The following is a 21,839-nucleotide window of genomic DNA, read 5'->3' on the forward strand; positions in this document are numbered from 1 at the left end:
CCTTGACTTCACGGTTAAGGATGGTCCTGGTGGTTTAGAATGGGGTTTACCTTGACTTCACGGTTAAGGATGGTCCTTGTGGTTTAGAAGGGGTTTACCTTGACTTCACGGTTAAGGATGGTCCTTGGTGGTTTAGAAGGGGTTTACCTTGACCTCACGGTTAAGGATGGCCCTGGTGGTTTAGAAGGGGTTTACCTTGACTTCACGGTTAAGGATGACCCTGGTGGTTTAGAAGAGGTTTACCTTGACTTCACGGTTAAAGATGGCCCTGGTGGTTTAGAAGGGGTTTACGCATCTTGAATTTTAACTTGACGAAAGTTATCGTCTCATTGCGAAATAACATCTCTTTTTTTCGTTTGCATTCTTCCTAAGACTACAAATTAAATTGGAAGACAGGGGGATGAAAATAATAATAATCGGGCAGTTTAATATCAGAAAGAATATCGCCTGATCAATCCATTCTCGATTCTTTAATAAAGCATGACAACATGTCAAACTAGTCTACCCACATCACTAGTACAGTGTAATTAATTCTCGACTGTGCAGTATTTCTGCTCAGTATGGTACGCGAGTTTTATATCTCGTCAATGAGGTTGATGCATAGTTCCATCAACAGGAGAAACAAGTACTAACCGATTGCAAATGCTAAGAATTCAATGAGCAAACGTTATTTAAATCATATTATTAACCAAAAATAAAGGACACTGTTAATAATCATTTTCATTTGATGACATCAAGGTAAAATGAATCATTATATATTGTTTCTTGCAATAGGAGACTCAGTAAAACCTGGTGATTGACAGTATCGCACGGGCGCCAAAATATTGGCGCAAAGATGATGGAATAATTAGACAATACATTTTCCGTCTTTTAGAATCCCAAAATTGTGTCGCAGTCTAGTTGTTGTTTATCTGACAGAGCATCGAAGACACATGCATTGTGTATCTGGTAGACCATTAGAGAAGCAGAGCTATGAATTGTTTATGAATCAGTGAAGCTATGAATTGTTTATCTGTTATAACCTCGATATACATCATGTTCGCTGTTAATCACATTTGCCGGACTACACTTGATACGATGTGTGTGTGTGCATGACGTGTGAACATTGGGTACTATGTGGTGCCGTTTTACTTTTTGTGATATGACCATAATGAATAAGGGATATGACTCAAATGATGAGCAGATACCATTTATACATTGTGGTGATCTCAGCTTTTCTGTTTCAATTAGTGATGTCACCATAATGTTCAGTTATCAAAAAGTCCATTTAAAATCCTGATTCTCTTATGTTGATATCACCAATTCACTGTATCGGTACGCAATCGCAACATTTCGACCAATATCGCCAAGGCCCGAAATAAAACTCGAATGTATGTCGGCCAATTAGTATGTAAAAACCTCAACATCGCCATATTTCATTCGACGGAAGTAACCTTTCAATGATATACACACCAGTGTCGAATTGTACAAAGAAACAAATTCTTGACAATTTCCGCTACGTCATTTCCGTCCCAGAAGGCTACACAAGATCTTAATGTCTCATAAATTATAAAGGGTATCATCTTCAAAATATACTAAGAACGATATCTTTATTATTGGTATATAAAAACTTTCTTTATCTGAATTAAAAGGAACGTAACACATTCGTTCACACGAGCACTCCCGTGAACTTTGGTGCTCTGCTTTTAGTAGTGATATTGATAGTGTGTTGTTAATTGTCCTCTGACGTCACAAAAGAGTAATCTATTTATAGATAAAACAATAATAATACAGGTAGGAATGATGTGAGTAATAAAAGAACATAAAACAAATAAAAGATTAAGACAAAGGGGTCAGTAGGCTGACAGGAAGGGTAATGAGAGGTTAACAAATCATCGTTCGTGGGAGGGCGATGGGGGTAACTGTTACGAGGAGATGAGAGGGAGAAAGGTTACAAGGGAAGGGTACGATAATACGAGGAATATATCTACAGATGAGCACAAATTATGGGGGGGGGGGGGGGGGGGGGGGCGACGAGAAGTAAATGAGAAGTGTGAAAGAAAGAGAAAACTTCATCGGATAAAATGTGAGAACAAACAGGACACCACATGGAAACAAAGAAAACTGTCGACGCAAAAAGTGCACCATATTCATCGAAAAACAGAATCAATCAGAGAAAGCAATCAAAACGGTATGAGGTCAGACAGTCATAGTAAGACACAAAAAATGGCAACATGACGATTTGAAAATTTTGAGTAAAAATCTACTGAAAAGAGAATGTGAGACACTAAGGAGAGATGATACAGAGAACGAGATAAGACAAGCTAGCACGTAGGTATGTAGGGGCAACATGACGGGGGTGGGGGGGAGAAAACTAAGGTTAAGCGGAGGAGAGATTATTGTCAGTCAGAGAGCAGACTAAGGGGAGCATAAGTGGTAGGGGAGGAGAGGCTATTGTCATTCAGAGCAAAGACTAGGGGTAACACAAAGAGTATGGGGAGAGAGATTATAATCACTACAGAGAAGACAAAGGGCAACATGAAGGGTAGGGGACGAGGGTTATTATCACTTAGAGAGAAGACAAAGGAGTAACATGAAGGGTAGGGGACGAGGGTTATTATCACTTAGAGAGAAGACCAAGGGGTAACATGAAGGGTAGGGGACGAGGGTTATTATCACTTAGAGAGAAGACTAAGGGGTAACATGAAGGGTAGGGGACGAGGGTTATTATCACTTGGAGAGAAGACAAAGGGCAACATGAAGGGTCGGGGACGAGGGTTATTATCACTTAGAGAGAAGACTAAGGAGTAACATGAAGGGTATGGGACGAAGGTTATTATCACTTAGAGAGAAGACAAAGGGCAACATGAAGGGTAGGGGACGAGGGTTATTATCACTTAGAGAGAAGACAAAGGGCAACATGAAGGGTAGGGGACGAGGGTTATTATCACTTGGAGAGAAGACAAAGGGCAACATGAAGGGTAGGGGACGAGGGTTATTATCACTTAGAGAGAAGACTAAGGGCAACATGAAGGGTAGGGGACGAGGGTTATTATCATTTGGAGAGAAGACAAAGGGCAACATGAAGGGTAGGGGGTCAAGAGGTTATTATCACTTGGAGAGAAGACAAAGGGCAACATGAAGGGTAGGGGGTCAAGAGGTTATTATCACTTAGAGGGAAGACAAAGGGCAACATGAAGGGTAGGGGGTCAAGAGGTTATTATCATTTGGAGAGAAGACAAAGGGCAACATGAAGGGTAGGGGGTCAAGAGGTTATTATCACTTGGAGAGAAGACAAAGGGCAACATGAAGGGTAGGGGGTCAAGAGGTTGTTATCACTTAGAGGGAAGACAAAGGGCAACATGAAGGGTAGGGGGTCAAGAGGTTATTATCATTTGGAAAGAAGACAAAGGGCAACATGAAGGGTAGGGGGTCAAGAGGTTATTATCATTTGGAGAGAAGACTAAGGGCAACATAAAGGGTAGGGGACGAGGGTTATTATCACTTGGAGAGAAGACAAAGGGCAACATGAAGGGTAGTGGACGAGGGTTATTATCACTTGGAGAGAAGACCAAGGGGTAACATGAAGGGTAGGGGACGAGGGTTATTATCACTTAGAGAGAAGACCAAGGGCAACATGAAGGGTAGGGGGTCAAGAGGTTATTATCATTTGGAGAGAAGACAAAGGGCAACATGAAGGGTAGGGGACGAGGGTTATTATCACTTAGAGAGAAGACAAAGGGCAACATTAATGGTAGAGAACGGGAGGTTATCACAAAGAGAGAAGGCTAGGGGCACCATGAAGGGTAGGAACTGGAGAACAAGATAGGGGACGCTACGAGGCCACACGACAAACAAGAATATACATGTAAGTGTGCAGTACGTGTGGAGAACACGAGATGTGACATCACTAGGCGATAAGGTGAGAGAATGGATAAACCATTGAAAGATAGAACCATACACCAGGTAGACATCATTACATTATCAGCTTAATACAGTAACTGCTCTATAGCGCTTTTGTCAGACAAGTGACAGGGCATTGCAATTACTTTATATGTCAATCTAAGGTACCCTCAAAGACATTCGTATTGCGCTAAGTCTTTTTCAGTGTTTTGGTCACTGGGAAATGTTAGATATCTATCAAGATTTTTTCTGACTTTATTTATGTGGAAGTCTTCTGAAATGCTCGGTTTAATCAATGTAGGATAACTAAATAGCGGGCCTCCCAACGTTACCCCTATACTCCTCCTTTGAGCCTGGAAGTGTCCGTGATTCATGATCGCGCGCGACACCGCCGTATAGCTCACTCACCTAAGAATCGTGTAGGTGTTCAAAGCCTACAGTCAGTGTTGAGCTCATGCTTCATCAGGCACGTCTGGACAAATAGGGGGCGCGCGCACACAGACGCCGACACCACCGGCCGCTCCATGTTGACAAATGGTTGTCCTCGATTTACCGACAATCTACTGTCTGGCTCAATGGCTCTCGATAATGTTCCATTGCAAATAAATGTGTTTTTGGTATTCAAAAATGTAAAAGGTATCTATAATTATTGACTCATTTCCCATAAACTAGGTTTGATAACATACAAGAAAAAGTTTTTCTTCGTCTACGTCTCAACTGGACCTTGACAGTTCAACGATACATGGTTACACTCTCTACTTACACCATTAAAGAGCGTACATCATCATTTTGTCTGATGTAGATCTACAAGCTGTCCGAATACAAACATTGACGTGACTATAAACTGCTGATGAAACGGTCAAGATAGCTAAAGAAATAACCATCAACATCAAGGCATCGATACCATCAAATACAGAGTCTGCAGAAACAGCAGAGAATGTCACCTTTTTTTTCTCTGACGCCATTAGGAACTGATTTTCCATCCAACTGCGCTCTAGAATGTTCATTGCCCAGGTGCATTTGTCTCCCAATACAACCACCATTAACACATGACACTAGAAACTCCCAACAGAAGCATACATAAATTGCCGAGTAGGTATGCTTGAAAGTTAACTTTCACGAAAAGAATCCATCATCTCATCCATTCAACGAGATAAGAGTATTTGCCATCAACCCATTTCACACGTCATCGCGTTAGCGCGATAACGGGAGTGAAAATGTTCCAAAATAGTATTACACAGTGTAGGTTAGATGCGGGATGTGTCTTTTCTGGCGGGGCTAGCTATGTTTGTCTGGTGTGGTCTAATGTGGCCTAATTACCCGATCAGCGGTGGTTCTAATCAATGGTGTGTGTAAGTTGACTTATAAATTCATTAAAAAATCCCAGTCGTACATATCGAGAAGGGATTTGTCGGGTGAGCGCGGCCAATTATATATATTACCCTCTTTATGATATTAGCATTTATATAAAGATGTTTATCGCGTTACAAATTGAAATCTGTAGTCTAAATGCCTCAATATGAGAAGTAATATCTGTTTTCATCACCAATACTAAAACCCGCATGATCTTTCATAAATTGGCAGGCATATGCGCTAAATCCTTAAACATGCAAAGCCCTTCTGTAAGACGTGGGAGAAACTGTTCAATGATAACGACGTATACATGTGTAAAATAACATCAACGTTTGATGTAGAAAGTGTAGCTAGCTCAGAAACAAACAAAGGTAATCGAATTTAGAACATTCTCCATGGTCAATTACAGACGATACTAGGAACACATGCCGTTTTTTGACTTACCTTTTCATCGCCGCGTGGTGCTAGACTCGAAAGATATGTCAGAAACGATTCCACAGTGGCCAAGCATGTGCCTCTTTACAATTCTTGGATTGTACATGGTTTACTAAGCATAGTATAGTGTGGCACAAAAGGTCACGCCGGCGGGCACTCGCGAGGGCCAAATATTCAGGTACAAATATACGTTTTAAAATTCCCTTGGAAAAAGAGTGATGATATTTCCTGTTACAACAACGTCCTCCCCGTGTTATCGGTGTCGGAACACATAATTAATCGTCTTTACATATAGTCACAGAGCCACAGAGCTCGCTGATCTCCAGGGAAGCGACACCGCTCTAGTGAAATTTTCCAACATTTCAGCACCCCAGTCTTAGGGCACATCACATCGATCTAGTCGTCTCTAACGGTTCCCAATATTCATTACAACGCCACGTTTTTACAGTCCCCAATTAAAGTCCTGTACATAAATTTACGATTCCAGCGAATCCTCTGCCAATACCATCAGTACCTTGGAAGCTATTGTTCGTACAAAAAGCAACACTGCATATATATGAACGTACGCGCGCGATAAGGGGTGGTATCTCTGCAAGCCGCGGCTACATAGCTTAGCACACGCAGCATCGTAATATCACTTTGTAAACAATGCAAAATGTATTCCATACCAACATCAGAATGGATCAACATGTTAACGGACGGTTCCTATACAATTATAACTAGCTGAGGCGTGGCTATTAATTTATTAACAGTCAAAAATCTAACGACTTTCAATTACGTTCAAAGTATACGTAAAGAGGTTTGATTTTGGGTGCATTCCGGTGTTAATATTCCTGTCCTAAAACATTTTGGCGTTAATACCCCGGCCCTGGGAACACGCCTGTACCTGTATGATAGTCTGGCCCAAGGGACAGTCAAGAATTAAACGACATTATATCACGTTCAAAGGAAGGGGTTTAACTTGGTGTTAATATTCTTCTGCTGAATAAATTTTGCCGTTGATATTCTGGCCCTGGGTACACACAAGTGTAATAGCCCAGCCGCGGGGACATCCTAGTATTGATGGTACAGCCCTTGTAACACCCTTGTGTTAACGGCCCGACACTGGGGACATCCTAAATTTAACGGACCCGCCATTGAAACGTCCTAATATGACACGGCCTGAGTACACCCTTGTGTTAACGGCCCGACCCTGGGGATATCTTAGATTTAACGGACACGCCATTGAAACGCCCTAATATGACACGGCCTGAGTACACCCTTGTGTTAACGGCCCGACCCTGGGGATATCTTCGATTTAACGGACCGGCCATGGAAACGCCCTTGTTAGATTACAGCCCTGGATACACTTTAGCGTATTCTGTCCCGGGCTGTGGAACACTCCGCGGACGGATTTGTTCCGCGATTTCTCATTCACAACTTGCGCGGATCGATATAATCTGTTAATACACAAACCTAACTGTTTGATCTTGTCTGAAATTAAATTTGGAAGTATAACTATGGCACCGCTATGGAGCGCAGGTTTGATATCACCTCTATCGGTAAGGTGAACTACATGATATTTAGCCAGTTATCAGACAGTTGGCCTACAAAGACAGGGTCCACCGTGCCTTGTCCTACCTAGGCCCAAGCCTTATTGAATACATCTCCGTGGATAACGCGTTCAGCCGTAGTGTTTTATCGCACAGACATCAGGGATCGAACCAAGTAACAATGATATTGTCTAATTTCACTACAACCAAATATACAATATACGATATGCGCTATCATGATCGCTCAACATGTCATTTGAACATCATACATGTCACCGCTTTTGAAATGGGATGAGACGTCATTTTTATGTTTCCCGTGTCCATTTGTAATTATTTTTATCAATAAAAATGACTATTGTTACATTTTGATGATTGTGTGGGCATCCAATGCACATGGACAACGTGAAGAAGACGAGATTATAAAAATTGGGTATGGCAACCGACTGGCAATGGTGAGCACGTTCTGCTCATACACTTGTAATTATGACCGTGTAGACACCTAGGTAGGAGGTGTGAGATCTAAGGGCATCGCCAACCCATTGTCCATAATATATTACGTGTTTTATGTCCCTGTATGAAAGTAGGTTTGGATTTGTGCAAAGTCCCTGATATTCACTGATAAGATCAAATGGCATTCCATTTCTCAAGTTGTCATCATTGGAATCAATGCAATTTTCATTTTGAAATATATCTACATATATAAAATGTATTGTTTTATTTCATTGTAGCGTATGTTATCTCAAAACACTGATTAATCTGCCCCTGGACTCTGCAGGACACCATATGATACCGCCTACATAGGGTGACGTCATCGGTTATCTTATACATGTGTACAATAGATTGACAGAAATCGATACATTGTATGTGGCATGAACAATTCTTAGTGCCAACAAGTTATACAAATAGAATTCCACAGGTGTTACTGAAGTATGATATTCAACTAGAAGTGGCTATTATAACGTTATTTGAACGATTTGAGGAATTGTGCCAGCCAAGTCCATGTGCTACAACCCAGCTAATTCCCCACATGAGGGAGAAATTTCGTATTTTATTCGTCCCATCATAGCCCCACCCCCCTCCCTCCCTACTTTCCCAAACCCAAAACCAACCCCTCATAATTCACTATACACACACAATTACAGACTCAACACTCATCATTTTTTATATGATATAAAACAAAACGACACAGAATATATTGTTATACTCACTTCCGGTATAGAAAACCACGGGGTGATGTTAGTCCTTCAGTCGACTAAGAACGTGCTTATTACATTGTATACATAATATCAACATACCGTCAGCTTCTCTCCCGAACCAAGAGTAATTGTTTAAGAGGAGATATGGTTTTTCATATGGTGCACTTAATGTATATATCGACGTCTCTATAAACCCAAATACTTCAACACTTATAGCCGATCAAACAGCTGAGGCGGTATTAAGATACTCTATTAGACTTTAATGGCGGATCGTGGGGGAACAGACGAGACCACCTATTTGCTCACTTTTTATACCAAACTTTTACATTACAACACAATTATTTCTGTAACGAATGACATGGAGTAAACTGTACGAAACGCTATATTGCATGTCTGCGTATGTACAAAGTATACCTGGCTCTCTACCATCCAGGTAAACAGCCCACCAACGCCATGGTCCAGTCACACAACTGGCTATTACGTATTCATGAACCCCGCAATATAGCCAAAACATAAGGTTGAGGGATTGAAAACAAGCATCAATTATTGACAAGTAATTGCCTTCTGGCTTCACACTGGTCAAAGTCCGGCGATACCTTCCCGGAAGATGCTAATCAAAAGTAGCATTAAAAGCCAATTAAACCTGCACGTTATATTCAGGACTGATTATTCAAGAAAGAACTGCTTCTGGTTGCCTCTTTCTGCGGGTGTTAAACGTCGTTTGTCACGTGACTACGTAATTAAGTAAGGATTATAAAAATGAGTATTGCGTCCGACCGGGAATAATGAGCACGGTCTGCTCGTGTTTATGAGCTAGTGGACACACCCGATAGGGGGCGCAAAAGGTGTGAGATTAAGGGACACGTGATACGTCCAATATTGTCTAAGCTATATACAAGCACTCACACGTTCCAAACTTGTCACACACTTAGAATAGAATGGACATAAAACTTAGGAAACCACAAACATCAATCACGGAATCGCAAATGCGGAAATGAGAAAGTAAAGGAGTGTCGAGCGACCTTCAGCTGTAAGGCTTTGAAGGGTGACCTTCAGCTGTAAGGCTTTGAGGAGTGACCATCAGTTGTAAGGCTTCGAAGGGTGACCTTCCGCTGTAAGGCTTTGAGGAGTGACCATCGGCTGTAAGGCTTTAAAGAGTAGCCTTCAGCTGTACGGCTTTGAGGGGGGCGGGGGGCTTCAGCTGTAAGGCCTAAAGGAGTAATGACCATCAGCTGGTAGCCAATATGGATATGATGATAGACAATACCGATGTATCTTATCATGATCACCTATACCGATGTCTCTTATCATGATCACATATACCGATGTCTCTTATCATGGTAACCTATACCGATGTCTCTTAACATGATAACCTATACCGATGTCTCTTATCATGGTAACCTATACCGATGTCTCTTAACATGATAACCTATACCGATGTCTCTTAACATGATAACCTATACCGATGTCTCTTATCATAATCAACTATACCGATGTCTCTTAACATGATAACCTATACCGATGTCTCTTAACATGATAACCTATACCGATGTCTCTTATCATGATCACCTATACCGATGTCTCTTATTATGATCAACTATACCGATGTCTCTTAACATGATAACCTATACCGATGTCTCTTAACATGATAACCTATACCGATGTCTCTTATCATGATCACATATACCGATGTCTCTTAAAATGATAACCTATACCGATGTTTCTTAACATGATCAACTATACCGATGTCTCTTATCATGGTAACCTATACCGATGTCTCTTATCATGATCACCTATACCGATGTCTCTTATCATGGTAACCTATACCGATGTCTCTTATCATGATCGCCTATACCGATGTTTCTTAACATGATCAACTATGCCGATGTTTCCTATCATGATAACCTACATGTATACCGATGTCTCTTATCATGATCGCCTATACCGATGTCTCTTATCATGATAACCTATACCGATGTCTCTTATCATGATAACCTATACCGATGTCTCTTATCATGATAACCTATACCGATGTCTCTTATCATGATAACCTATACCGATGTCTCCTATCATGATAACCTATACCGATGTCTCTTAACATGAGAACCTATACCGATGTCTCTTAACATGATAACCTATACCGATGTATCTTATCATGATCAACTATACCGATGTCTCTTATCATGATCAACTATACCGATGTCTCTTATCATGATCAACTATACCGATGTCTATTATCATGATCAACTATACCGATGTTTCTTAACATGATCAACTATACCGATGTCTCTTATCATGGTAACCTATACCGATGTCTCCTATCATCATATACTACACATATGGCGATATTATGACCACATGTACCCAGATGCGATACCATGATTGCCGGCTGTCCATGTTCTCTAAAAGTTATTTTCGTGATAACAATATGGCAAATGTGCGGTACCACTGTGTTGGTATGGATGGCAAATTATCTCGTGCCAGACGATACCCTGCCAGTCTTCAAGCATTAAAAAACACTTATTGAAAATGACCCGGTTCGTACCATATACTAGAGCCGTTTAGAATAAAACATTCTTTCACCTGCTGTGTCAGGCACCTTGCATGTTTACATCTAAAATTCTATGCCCAGAAAGCATCGTCATCTTCAAGCTTAAAATGGTCACTTAAATAGTCTAAAGCCAATCACACTGATAAAAAAGAACCTTCGATTTTTTCATGACATATTCTAAGGGTGAAGGTAACAGACTAGAACCCTTGGATAACGATGTATGTGTAATACAGAAGAGAAGTGTATATGAACTGCTTGTGAGTTATTAAATTAGAAAGAAATATTTCTCAAAATGACATCAACTGCAGGTCGAATAAAATCATTGTCTCTCTTGGTATATAAAGATATAAATCATCACAATAACTTACCTTCGTTTACCTCTTGACAACTGTAGTTGACAGGTAAACTGTATGTCCATTCTAAACGATACAGTATAATATATTGACTATTTTAACATCTTAATCTCTAGGATGAGTACTCGGTTTGTCGAATGGATCCCCACCTGCATGAGGGCAGCTCATTGTGTTTTCTTCTCTATTGTTTTAGCAAAAATTATTATTTGAACCTTAAAAAAAACTTACCTTCGCTTGCTGTATACACGTATATGCACAGTCTTTTTATACCATGGATTAGTGGTTCTACTCAACTGTTTGACCCACGTCCCACCTTCACGAGTGGCCATGAACAGTACTACGCACGGCCAATATTATATATCTACTATACACCCCAAGACTTGGGGGGTTTGTCTGTACTAATTGGCTGTTAGAATGGTATTTACACCCATAACTTTTACAGATTTGATAAGTTTTCAAATAGTATAAATAACTAATAACAAAAGTCTATACCGTTCCCACACTCGGCGGTTGAAACCCGCTGTTTCTGTACAGGTCGGTTTAATTACAACGGAGTCAAAACATCCATTTCAACGCTGGAACCATGCAACGCCCCATTCAATGGCACACAAGGTAAACATAGAGAGATATTCTAACTGTATGTAAAACACATTTCAACAATTACATTTCAATTGAATAGAATTCTTGTTTGTTGTTAGGGCGCATTATGACTCCAACCTTTGTGTAAAGCATCCATGCTGCACGTGATAATTAACAGCCAACAATGATGTCTGTTTCATTAGGTACAATCAACTGAACGATCGATAGCACAGACATCAAAAGTCTGAGGACATGGTGACTCCCCCAACCAATTCATCTGTCCAGCTTAATGTCCTAGGCTAGCATTAATATCATTACCTAAAAACACACGCCACTGACGATCATTTGATGGTACAATATTAATGTAGCAATACCATTTGACACGTGAAAAACATGACTAGTTTTTCTAGGATATAGTTTAATATGTCTAATTACATTATGTGTGAATTGGTGCGTGACAATTTTTTTATTGGCTTGACCTGTAAATTGTCTTTGAAAATAGCTCAGGTGTACGGGATTAATGCATATTTGCTTTTAAGCAAGTGTTTTCAATTAATTTACAACAAAAAAATATTAGATATAATGATTGATAATATTTGAGGTTGAACTGCGCAAAATTACATGAAAGAATGGTTAACACATGGGAGAAAAAGATATGATATATTTTGCATTTGATCATTATACAGTTCTCACCTTTTTGTCCTAGAGGAAAAGAATCTCTAGTCACCAGCAATGAACCCTCCCCCTCAGCCGGAACAGACAGGGAGCGTTAATTGGTAGGTCCCCATCCATGTTCCGGTTAAGCGTGATACTACGGTGATGCATAAAGGACCTGTTATTTTAATTACCCAGCTATAGCGGTGATTGCACCATAACTCGTTCTGTCAGTCTCAGCCTTCTCAATAAACACATTATATAAAAACCTCTCCATAACTCGTTCTGTCACTCTCAGCCTCCCCAATAAACACATTATGTATAAACCTCTCCATTACCCGTTCTGTTACTCCCATCCTCTCCAATAAACACATTGTGTTGTTTTTTTCCCGCTTCAGTGATTTTCTATTTACAGGTATGTACACATTTCGCATCATTTTAATGTTTTAATTGAGTCTTATATTCAAATACATTTATTGTTTCGCTATAAATACTATACATACAGACATAAACAAGGAATAGATTGTAAAAAATAGTCGCATCTTGAAAACTCATTTAGGGGAAATGGAGCGCGATAGTTGTTAAACATAGCCATGGTTGTCTTACAGAGAGAAACCAATATATAGACTCTGGAGCATTTCCTACTGCCAATGATAGGTTATTGTCGGTCGATATTATTGGTCATTAACTTGGTCAGTGTTAGTATTTAACTATTGAATCGTTTCCAGGTTGTATTTATTGCCAATAAATTTCAATTCAGTATGTTTGATAATATTGGCGAAAGTTGTATTCAGGTTTCCACTCACGAAAGATGTGTAGTAGTAATACACTGAAAAATAGCTCTGGACTTCTTGAACTAGCGACATAAAGGAAATTAATAATAATTTGAAGGTAAATAATTTACTTTAACGAAATCGTCTTGTCTTGAAACTAAGGCAACAAAATGTGTTGCATGTTTAGATAAAAGGTAACCAAGTGCATGTTTCCCGGTAGCACTGTTCCAGAAGATATACGCTCTTGTCTGCATCTGTCATAACTGAAGGACGAAATGGCTACTTTTTAACTGGAACTCACCTCTCCGAATTCGCGCAAACACGACCTCGCCGCTTGGCATCAAATCAATTGGAATCATTTAAGCATTTATTTACAATGTACTTACCCTAAAAACACACGTAAACTTTTCCGTGATTAATGTCTTATTTAGACGATTAGCGCAATTTGTGAAAGGATGGTTAGGTAGACCAAGAGTAATGATTACGTCAGAAGAATAAGCGGTCAAATTAACACAAACTGATCGGAGGCGGTTCTTATGTCGTAACCGATATCACAAATTGCATAGACGGTTTTAATTAGCATAACATACGTAACAGAGAATGATTTATTCTATTTCGGATAATTATCTCAGTTAATGTTTTGCAACGGGATTACGTTTTGTTTGAGGTGACTTTCCAACTGTTGATATGACCGTTTCGTAACGTAGTTTACATGTTGGTCTAACAGGCACGATGACGTCATTTTGCTGTCGGGGTTATGTGATGGTCCATGGATGATAGCTCGTTGTGGCTGTGTGGTTGAGGGTCGTGTCTGTGTACAGAAGTTAAGCAACGTCGAGCGTGGTCAGCTCTTGGATGGGTGACCACTCCGTTGTACCCCCGGTGCACGTTACAGTAATATACCTCTAGGTTAACACTTAGCTAATGGGATACATCAGCATAAAATGTAAAGATATACAATGGATATTTTTTTCTGTTGTGTACATGGCTGCGACAGCAAGAATGTCTGGCTGTTTGTGACCAGCCGGTACGCTGGCAAGTCACGATCTAAATAAAGAAACCAACAACAGGCGCGGGTGTATGAATATCTTCAGAAGACAAATCCCTTTTTTAGAGCAAAATTTTTAGATGTCGATAAAATGAATGATATAGATTTGCTAGGTTAGAGGCTGACGGTTGCAAGGATTAGACACGCTCTGAACCTGTGTTCCAGAGGTAGTTACAGACATGAGCATATTGTATTACACATAATAAAACGTAATGCCAAACTCTCGCGAGAGTTTGGCTGAGAGTTTGGCTGATAGGACAAAGCCGACAGATTCCATCAACTAGATCTCGTAAACCTTAACATCATATAGGATTTGTGGAGCAACCATGTCGTAACTTACAACAGTTTCAGTGACCTACAATTATTTTTATTTTATATCTAGACCAGGAGAATTCTCGCTGCATCAATCATTCTGTCATAATTTTGAAATAACATCTACTTGTAAATACTGTGTCTATGTAAATTATACCTACATTACTTTCAGATCATGTACTTCCGGTAAAATGTCACCCAGTTTATCACGGCGAATCGAACTCTGTCTTGAACTTTTGGATCAGTGGCTATTAGTTATAATTGCCATTTTGATGTACCTTACAAGATAACGTATAGACGTTTAGAATCAATTAGAATTCCTGAAACTACATTAAGACACCTTCGGTGCCACTTAAACTTGGCACAGAAATGATCGCACGTGAATCCATACAATATAACATATTTCAACAATAATGACATTTCACATAATTTCTGAACGAACGTCGATCTTGACCAGAGATATTTACATTTTGGTTGGCGAGGTTGATAACTATGTATGTTTTCACACTTGGATGTCCCAGAACATAAGGTTGAATAAAATGTTTAGAAATGTCAGCCCATACTATACTTGACATATCATCCAATATGGCTACCAATGTTCTTGATTGTTTATAGGTACCACTATCATATTTTTTAATTGAACTAACGGCAATGTCGATATTACATATTCTTAATATTTTTTGTGTCGTTTGACATTTTTTTGTGTCGCTTAACTTCTGTTTGTGTTGTTTAACATCTGTTGGTGTCGTTTAACAATCGCTTGTGTCATTAAACATCTGTAGGTGTCGTTTAACAATCGTTTGTGTCCTTAAACAATTGTTTGTGTCATCTAACATTTGTTTGTGTCCTTTAACATTTGTTGTATCATCTAACATTTGTTGTATCATCTAACATTTGTTGTATCATTTAACATTTGTTGCTGTCGTTTAACAATTGTTTGTGTGGCGAAATATTTTTGTGTCGTTTCTGGTTTGGATTTTAGTCCTAGTCTTTTAAGGACGACCTCCTCTGTTTGCGAGATGGGTGAATTTAACGTATGCCTGTGTGTTTTGGTAGGCTGCGATATGTTGGTTCTGTGTCCTTGTGATAGCGTAGAACTGATGGCGACTTTATAGTGCTATCTCGGAACATTCTGCCGAAGACTCGACATGACACCCGACCCAGCCACATTATACTGACAGCAAGCGAATCAATCCTCAAATTCCTAAAATGCCGCGAATAAAGCGACCAGGAGACAAAAGGGCGAACACTCAACCAAAGGTCAAATATGAGCTAGTTTTAAGGGAGACATTAGGAAGAAGAAAATAGAATAGAAATAACGTCCGAAATGTAGTTGCCCCTTGCGATCATGCCACGGGGACAGGAGGTACAGTTAGTATGTCCTACCGGCAGGACTGTTGCGTCGTTTAGTATTTGTGTCGGGAACATTTGTTAAGTGTCGGTTTACAGCACAACACGAAGATTGGAAAGCAGAGATTCGGTGCTAGTTGAGTTTTCAGGATGATCAGTAATCTCGGCATCTGATGTTCTCGAGAATGTGGATTCTTTATTTTACCTTTAAATTACATCGCTAATGGATATATGATTTCTGTTTGAGAAACATGTGGTTTAAATGAAAATCGGGAGTAATTCCAGATTTATATTTAGAAACGATGTATCAGATCTCTGATTCAAGACCTTATTTCTTAATAAAACCTAACGAGATTGTAACACGTTACAACTATTTTCATCTACCCTATGTAATAACACTGAAATGAAATCACAAACAAAACTTCTCATAAAATAAATAAAATGTCTGAGAATTGGGTACGTCTCCAGCTGTGTCGACGGCGTACAAAGGTAAACACCATAGCCTAAAGAAATCACTCTGAGTTTGGCTTACTTAAGAGTGTTAAAACGTCTCCTGTAACTAGTTATTGTTCGTCACGTGACCTGACCAGGGGACGTCAAATCGACATTGATGTCAGCTGATCGTACAACTAATTATTCGATGTCGGCCTATCCCAATCAAAACATGCATTCGTCACAATTCTTGTTATGCGTTTCCGGTGACAATACCGAGTCCGCGCGGCGGCCAGGGTTTGGACAAGGCTTTGTATCGTTTATAACCGCAATAGCCCTCTTATCTCTGATACAATCATAATCAAATTATCTCTTATGTTTTATGTTGAATAACAAGATTCTAAAACGCTGGTGTAGCCATTGATTTCAGAGAAAACAATATGGCCGCTGATCAACAAGCTGGCGAAAGTGGATAATGAATGGATAATGCGTTTTACGCTTTGAAATATCATTTTGAAAGTAAACCCTGATTCGATTCCCTGTTATATGCCCTATATGAACCGTAGCAGTTGCGAGGACGAAAACATCTGATAGACTGATGTAAAAATTCGATCAAGTAAACCTAAAATATAACATATTTGGTCTTTAGTTACTACAGTTGTAAGACAACAAAATATTATCGGCGTGTTAGCGAAATCATATTTCTAACTCAAAGTAAATAACGAGAGGCCAACATTTTACCAAATATCGACTGTGAGATTTAGATCAAGTGTTACAAAGGGATAAGCGTCTTCTGCTTCATCGACAACACCTATGTATCCTCATAGTTTTATGTACAATCCGGGTATTGTAATTTTCTCAAATAGAACAAGGGTGCTGACAACGGAACCACCTGGCATAACAACACGAATCTAACAGGTCCTACTTGACGAGTGTAAGGACATATGTAGTTACTTCTTCCCAATGTGATATCGACGGACGGTCTTAATCAACCTGTATCTCTCGAAACTTTGTGTTTTAACTGCATATACTTTGCCAATAGCCAGGTTAAACTTCTCTGTCGGTTGTCAGAATTATATTTCAGTACGAGCCTCGGAGTATATTACAGCACAGCACGTGCCAGAATAAACCCCACTATCTATACTGTAAATCAACGACAGGGACCGAACGCATAAACTTTGATGTTGTACACGGAATCGGTACAATCCCGTAGGGTATTTGTCTATTTGTTTCGGATATAAGTTTTTGTAACAACTTTATCAGAATGAAGTTGGTTTTTTGTTGTATTCCGCTATCTCATTTTGATCCTCTGTTCGACCCTGCATCGCTGTCCATGTTAATTCGTATGTAGTGTTTTGAAATAAAAAAAACAACAACATATATTCATCTTTACCCAGCGAAATATGTGGGCCACTTCCTTTGAAGACGATGACATTTTCACCGATGTTTTTTTTTCTCCCCTTTATAAGTTCCCCCGAACATCTTTTTGGTACGATATTGGGTGTTATTTTACACCTTTAAGTTATACAGCCAAAATAAAATGAATGTATCTAATCAGAGCAGCCATTTATCACTTCCGGTGTGTTGTCAAGGAAAAGTTTCTTTGACGAAATAAGCATATCTGTGATTGCAGCCTAAAAGATAGACGGACACAAAAGCTGGGCACACGAACACAAGGCAAAGATAAAAAAAACACTTTACATGCATTAATTAATCCCTATACCCTAACAGAATGTATTTCCTACAGTTGTTGGCCTTTGAGACCGGCGATAGATATTGTCTCTGTCTTTTGTTATGCCTTATCGCTGTGGTATTCTGGAGACAATCAAATCCACCGACTGATGTGCTGTATGTTACACGTGCCCAGGTCCATGTAGCCACCTTAAACTCCTGTCATGTATCATAAGTTGCATCTCATTGCAACTGCATCCGCAATTCCACCGGGTACTATCAGCATGTTCGCCGATGAATGACGCGCCCGTCATGATAAAATCCGTGGTATTTTTTCCCCACTGCATTCCACATGCTTCCCAGCCGTGGCAATACATGCCTTCTATTGTTCTATCATGGGATGATATCACGTGATATCTAAAGATGTTTTGAACACCAATTGCCGGTAATAGGCCAACAGTTAAGTCAATCTTTCAGATAAGGTCAGTCAAGGTCACAATTTTTATGTGAATATATATTAGATGGATCGATCCTCGTGGATGGCATCCATTCCAGTATGGTCACTATCGATGTTGATTTCAAGGCAGGGAATTGTTCAGGTGAAGTTATTACTGATGACAAACGAGCAAATGTCTATGTCACACTAAATACTACAAGATAATACTTGTTCAAGTGACATCATTTTAGATGACTAACGAAGACTGGTTATGCTCCGAGTGCTATCATTACGCTATACGACAAACACAAGACTAACGATGTTACACGTGACATCATTGTAGACGACAACCTCAAGACTGACGATGATACAGGTGACACCATTCTAGACGACAAACTCAAGACTGACGATGATACAGGTGACATCATTCTAGACGACAAACTCAAGACTGACGATGATACAGGTGACACCATTGTAGACGGCAAACTCAAGACTGACGATGTTACAGGTGACATCATTCTAGACGACAAACTCAAGACTGACGATGATACAGGTGACATCATTCTAGACGACAAACCCAAGACTGACGATGATACAGGTGACATCATTCTAGACGACAACCTCAAGACTGACGATGATACAGGTGACATCATTGTAGACGACAAACTCAAGACTGACGATGTTACAAGTGACATCATTCTAGACGACAAACTCAAGACTGACGATGATACAGGTGACATCATTCTAGACGACGCACTAATGACTGACGACGATACAGGTGACATCATTCTAGACGACAAACTCAAGACTGACGATGATACAGGTGACATCATTCTAGACGACAAACTCAAGACTGACGATGATACAGGTGACATCATTCTAGACGACAAACACAAGACTGACGATGATACAGGTGACATCATTGTAGACGACAAACTCAAGACTGACGATGATACAAGTGACATCATTCTAGACGACAAACACAAGACTGACGATGATACAGGTGACATCATTCTAGACGACAAACTCAAGACTGACGACGATACAGGTGACATCATTGTAGACGACAAACACAAGACTGACGATGATACAGGTGACACCATTGCAGACGACAAACTCAAGACGGACGATGATACAAGTGACATCATTCTAGACGACGCACTAATGACTGACGATGATACAGATGACATCATTCTAGACGACAAACTCCAGACCGACGATGATACAGTGACAACATTGTATGACATCAGGTGTCATCATTGTATGACATCGGATGCCATCAATGTATGACATCAGGTAACATTATTGAATGACATCAGGTTACATCATTGTATGACATCGGGTAACATAATTGTATGACATCAGGTATCATTATTGAATGACATTGAGTTAGATCATTGCATGACATCGGGTAACATCATTGTATGACATCGGGTAACATCATTGTTTGACATCAGGTGACATGATTGTATGACATCGGGTAACATAATTGTATGACATCAGGTAACATTATTGTATGACATAGAGTTAGATCATTGTATGACATCGGGTAACATCATTGTTTGACATCAGGTGACATCATTGTATGACAAACCTAATATGTAACATTATTCAAGATGGCACAGCCAAGACTTCACTGCAACTTGTTTACACAGAAATCCGAGACTGGCAACAACACATATAATAGATCACTAAATTTAAATGTTTACTCAAAAAGACAAAACAGGATGAGTTAATCTGCAGTCATCCAAGGTCATACAACCTATAGTAGCCATTGTGTTAGACAATGTTACTCTAAATGACAGAACTCGAACCGTTAAATATTCCGGTAATGTCCCCCTAGATGGTAAACCTATCTTTAACTATGTTTAGGAAGTGTTACTCCTGTTGGCCTGTTACACGGGTCTACACGAGCCTACACGGGCCTACACGGGCCACATATCTTAAAATGGCCAATCGAAGGTCACTGTTGTGACGCATGCAAGACTAACCAAAGAAGTACTAGATCATATTCAATAAACCAATTAGTGGAAGTCTTTGAAAAGGCAGTGTGAATCAAGCTTGAAAATAACCCTGACGGAATCTGTGTAAAATTTGATACAGTAGGTATCACCTACGGAACGGAGCGTACTGCCGTTTGTTGCGTTCCATAGAGTTCTTATGTAAAACAGATGCCTCATAATTTTTCATCAGGTAGTGAATTCGTCTGATTATTCCCTCTGACCTGTACATAGTTTCCCGATAAAGGAGAAAATTTCTAGATTAAATTGGGGGGGAGGGGGGGGGGGGGTGTATATATAGAATGCCTTATCCCGATTGGAGTTAAACCCAGTGCGAAATTTCCCATTATACTTCCAAACCGACTCTTCGAAACACGTGTTTCACCTCTGGTTTGGTAGGTTTGAAGTTCGGGACCCTTTAGCTATATTTGATGCATAGAACATCGCATATCGATTGAAAGGAAACTCTTTCCCTTTTCTTTTCCATCATAAGTATAAAAGTTAATCGGTTCAAAGAATTCCTGATGTTGTTATTTTATTAAAATCTTTTTTCAGCGTACTCTAAAAGTTGAATAAAAAAATCACAGGAGTTGAGAATTCAAAAGAGTTGCTGCCCCTTTGTAAACTACCAATAAGGACATTAATGATGATTTCAAGAAGGCCAACGGCGTAAAATAAAGTAAAAACTAATATCTGTTAAAATTTCATCCAGCAAATAACAAACCATGCTTAAGAACTTTGGCTGATATTTCTTTTATTGATGCATTACAGACAGACATTTTGCTACCGATGAAGACAATCCGTGTAGCTGTATTTAATTATCAGTGCCATCCTTGATCAATCCGCCGTGAACCGAGATTATGTTATAATGCCCTTCTAAGAGAAGTCCGGTGTTTCAACATACGTTCTTACTTACGAATGAGAACCAAACAAGGCTTAACCTCCGCCCCAACAGATGTAGGTAAACAAAACCCTCCTCCCGGTGTTGTTTTTACGCCTTTTCCACTGTCAGAGTTTGGCTTGTGTCTGACAAGCTGTGAGCTGATTACTTCCGATCTGTGAAATTGAACCATTGTATCTACTTAACGTCGATTTGAACGATAACAGTTGTGGCCAAGTTGGAACATTTTCCTTCTCCGATATCCGCACGCCAGCTGTCTCCCGCGTCAGTTCCGAGCGCCGGTTACCACAGGCAGATGTGGTATACCCAATACCAACGCTCTTCCGTAACGGATAATACTCTTCCGTCACACCGGATAATTGAATCGACATGCTAATGCGC

General features: G+C 39.8%; 2 protein-coding genes across 2 annotated transcripts in view; one reads left to right on the forward strand and one right to left on the reverse strand.

The window, feature by feature from the left end:
* The window catches only part of LOC117333626 (neuronal acetylcholine receptor subunit alpha-10-like), a 151,492-nt gene extending 145,276 nt beyond the window's left edge, over positions 1 to 6,216 (reverse strand). Inside the window, exon 1 of the mRNA XM_033893035.1 lies at positions 5,680 to 6,216. The gene's annotated coding sequence lies outside the window, so the exon portion shown is untranslated. The remainder of the gene's footprint in view (positions 1 to 5,679) is intronic.
* Positions 118 to 19,847, forward strand: LOC117342876 (coiled-coil domain-containing protein 1-like). Its single transcript, XM_033905198.1, has 2 exons — positions 118 to 255; positions 18,822 to 19,847. Exons 1-2 carry the CDS (start codon positions 118 to 120, stop codon positions 19,845 to 19,847), a joined length of 1,164 nt encoding a protein of 387 aa, XP_033761089.1.
* The last annotated feature ends 1,992 nt before the right edge of the window (positions 19,848 to 21,839 follow it).

This window comes from Pecten maximus, chromosome 1 (assembly GCF_902652985.1).
Source record: "Pecten maximus chromosome 1, xPecMax1.1, whole genome shotgun sequence".
Classification (NCBI taxonomy): domain Eukaryota; kingdom Metazoa; phylum Mollusca; class Bivalvia; order Pectinida; family Pectinidae; genus Pecten; species Pecten maximus.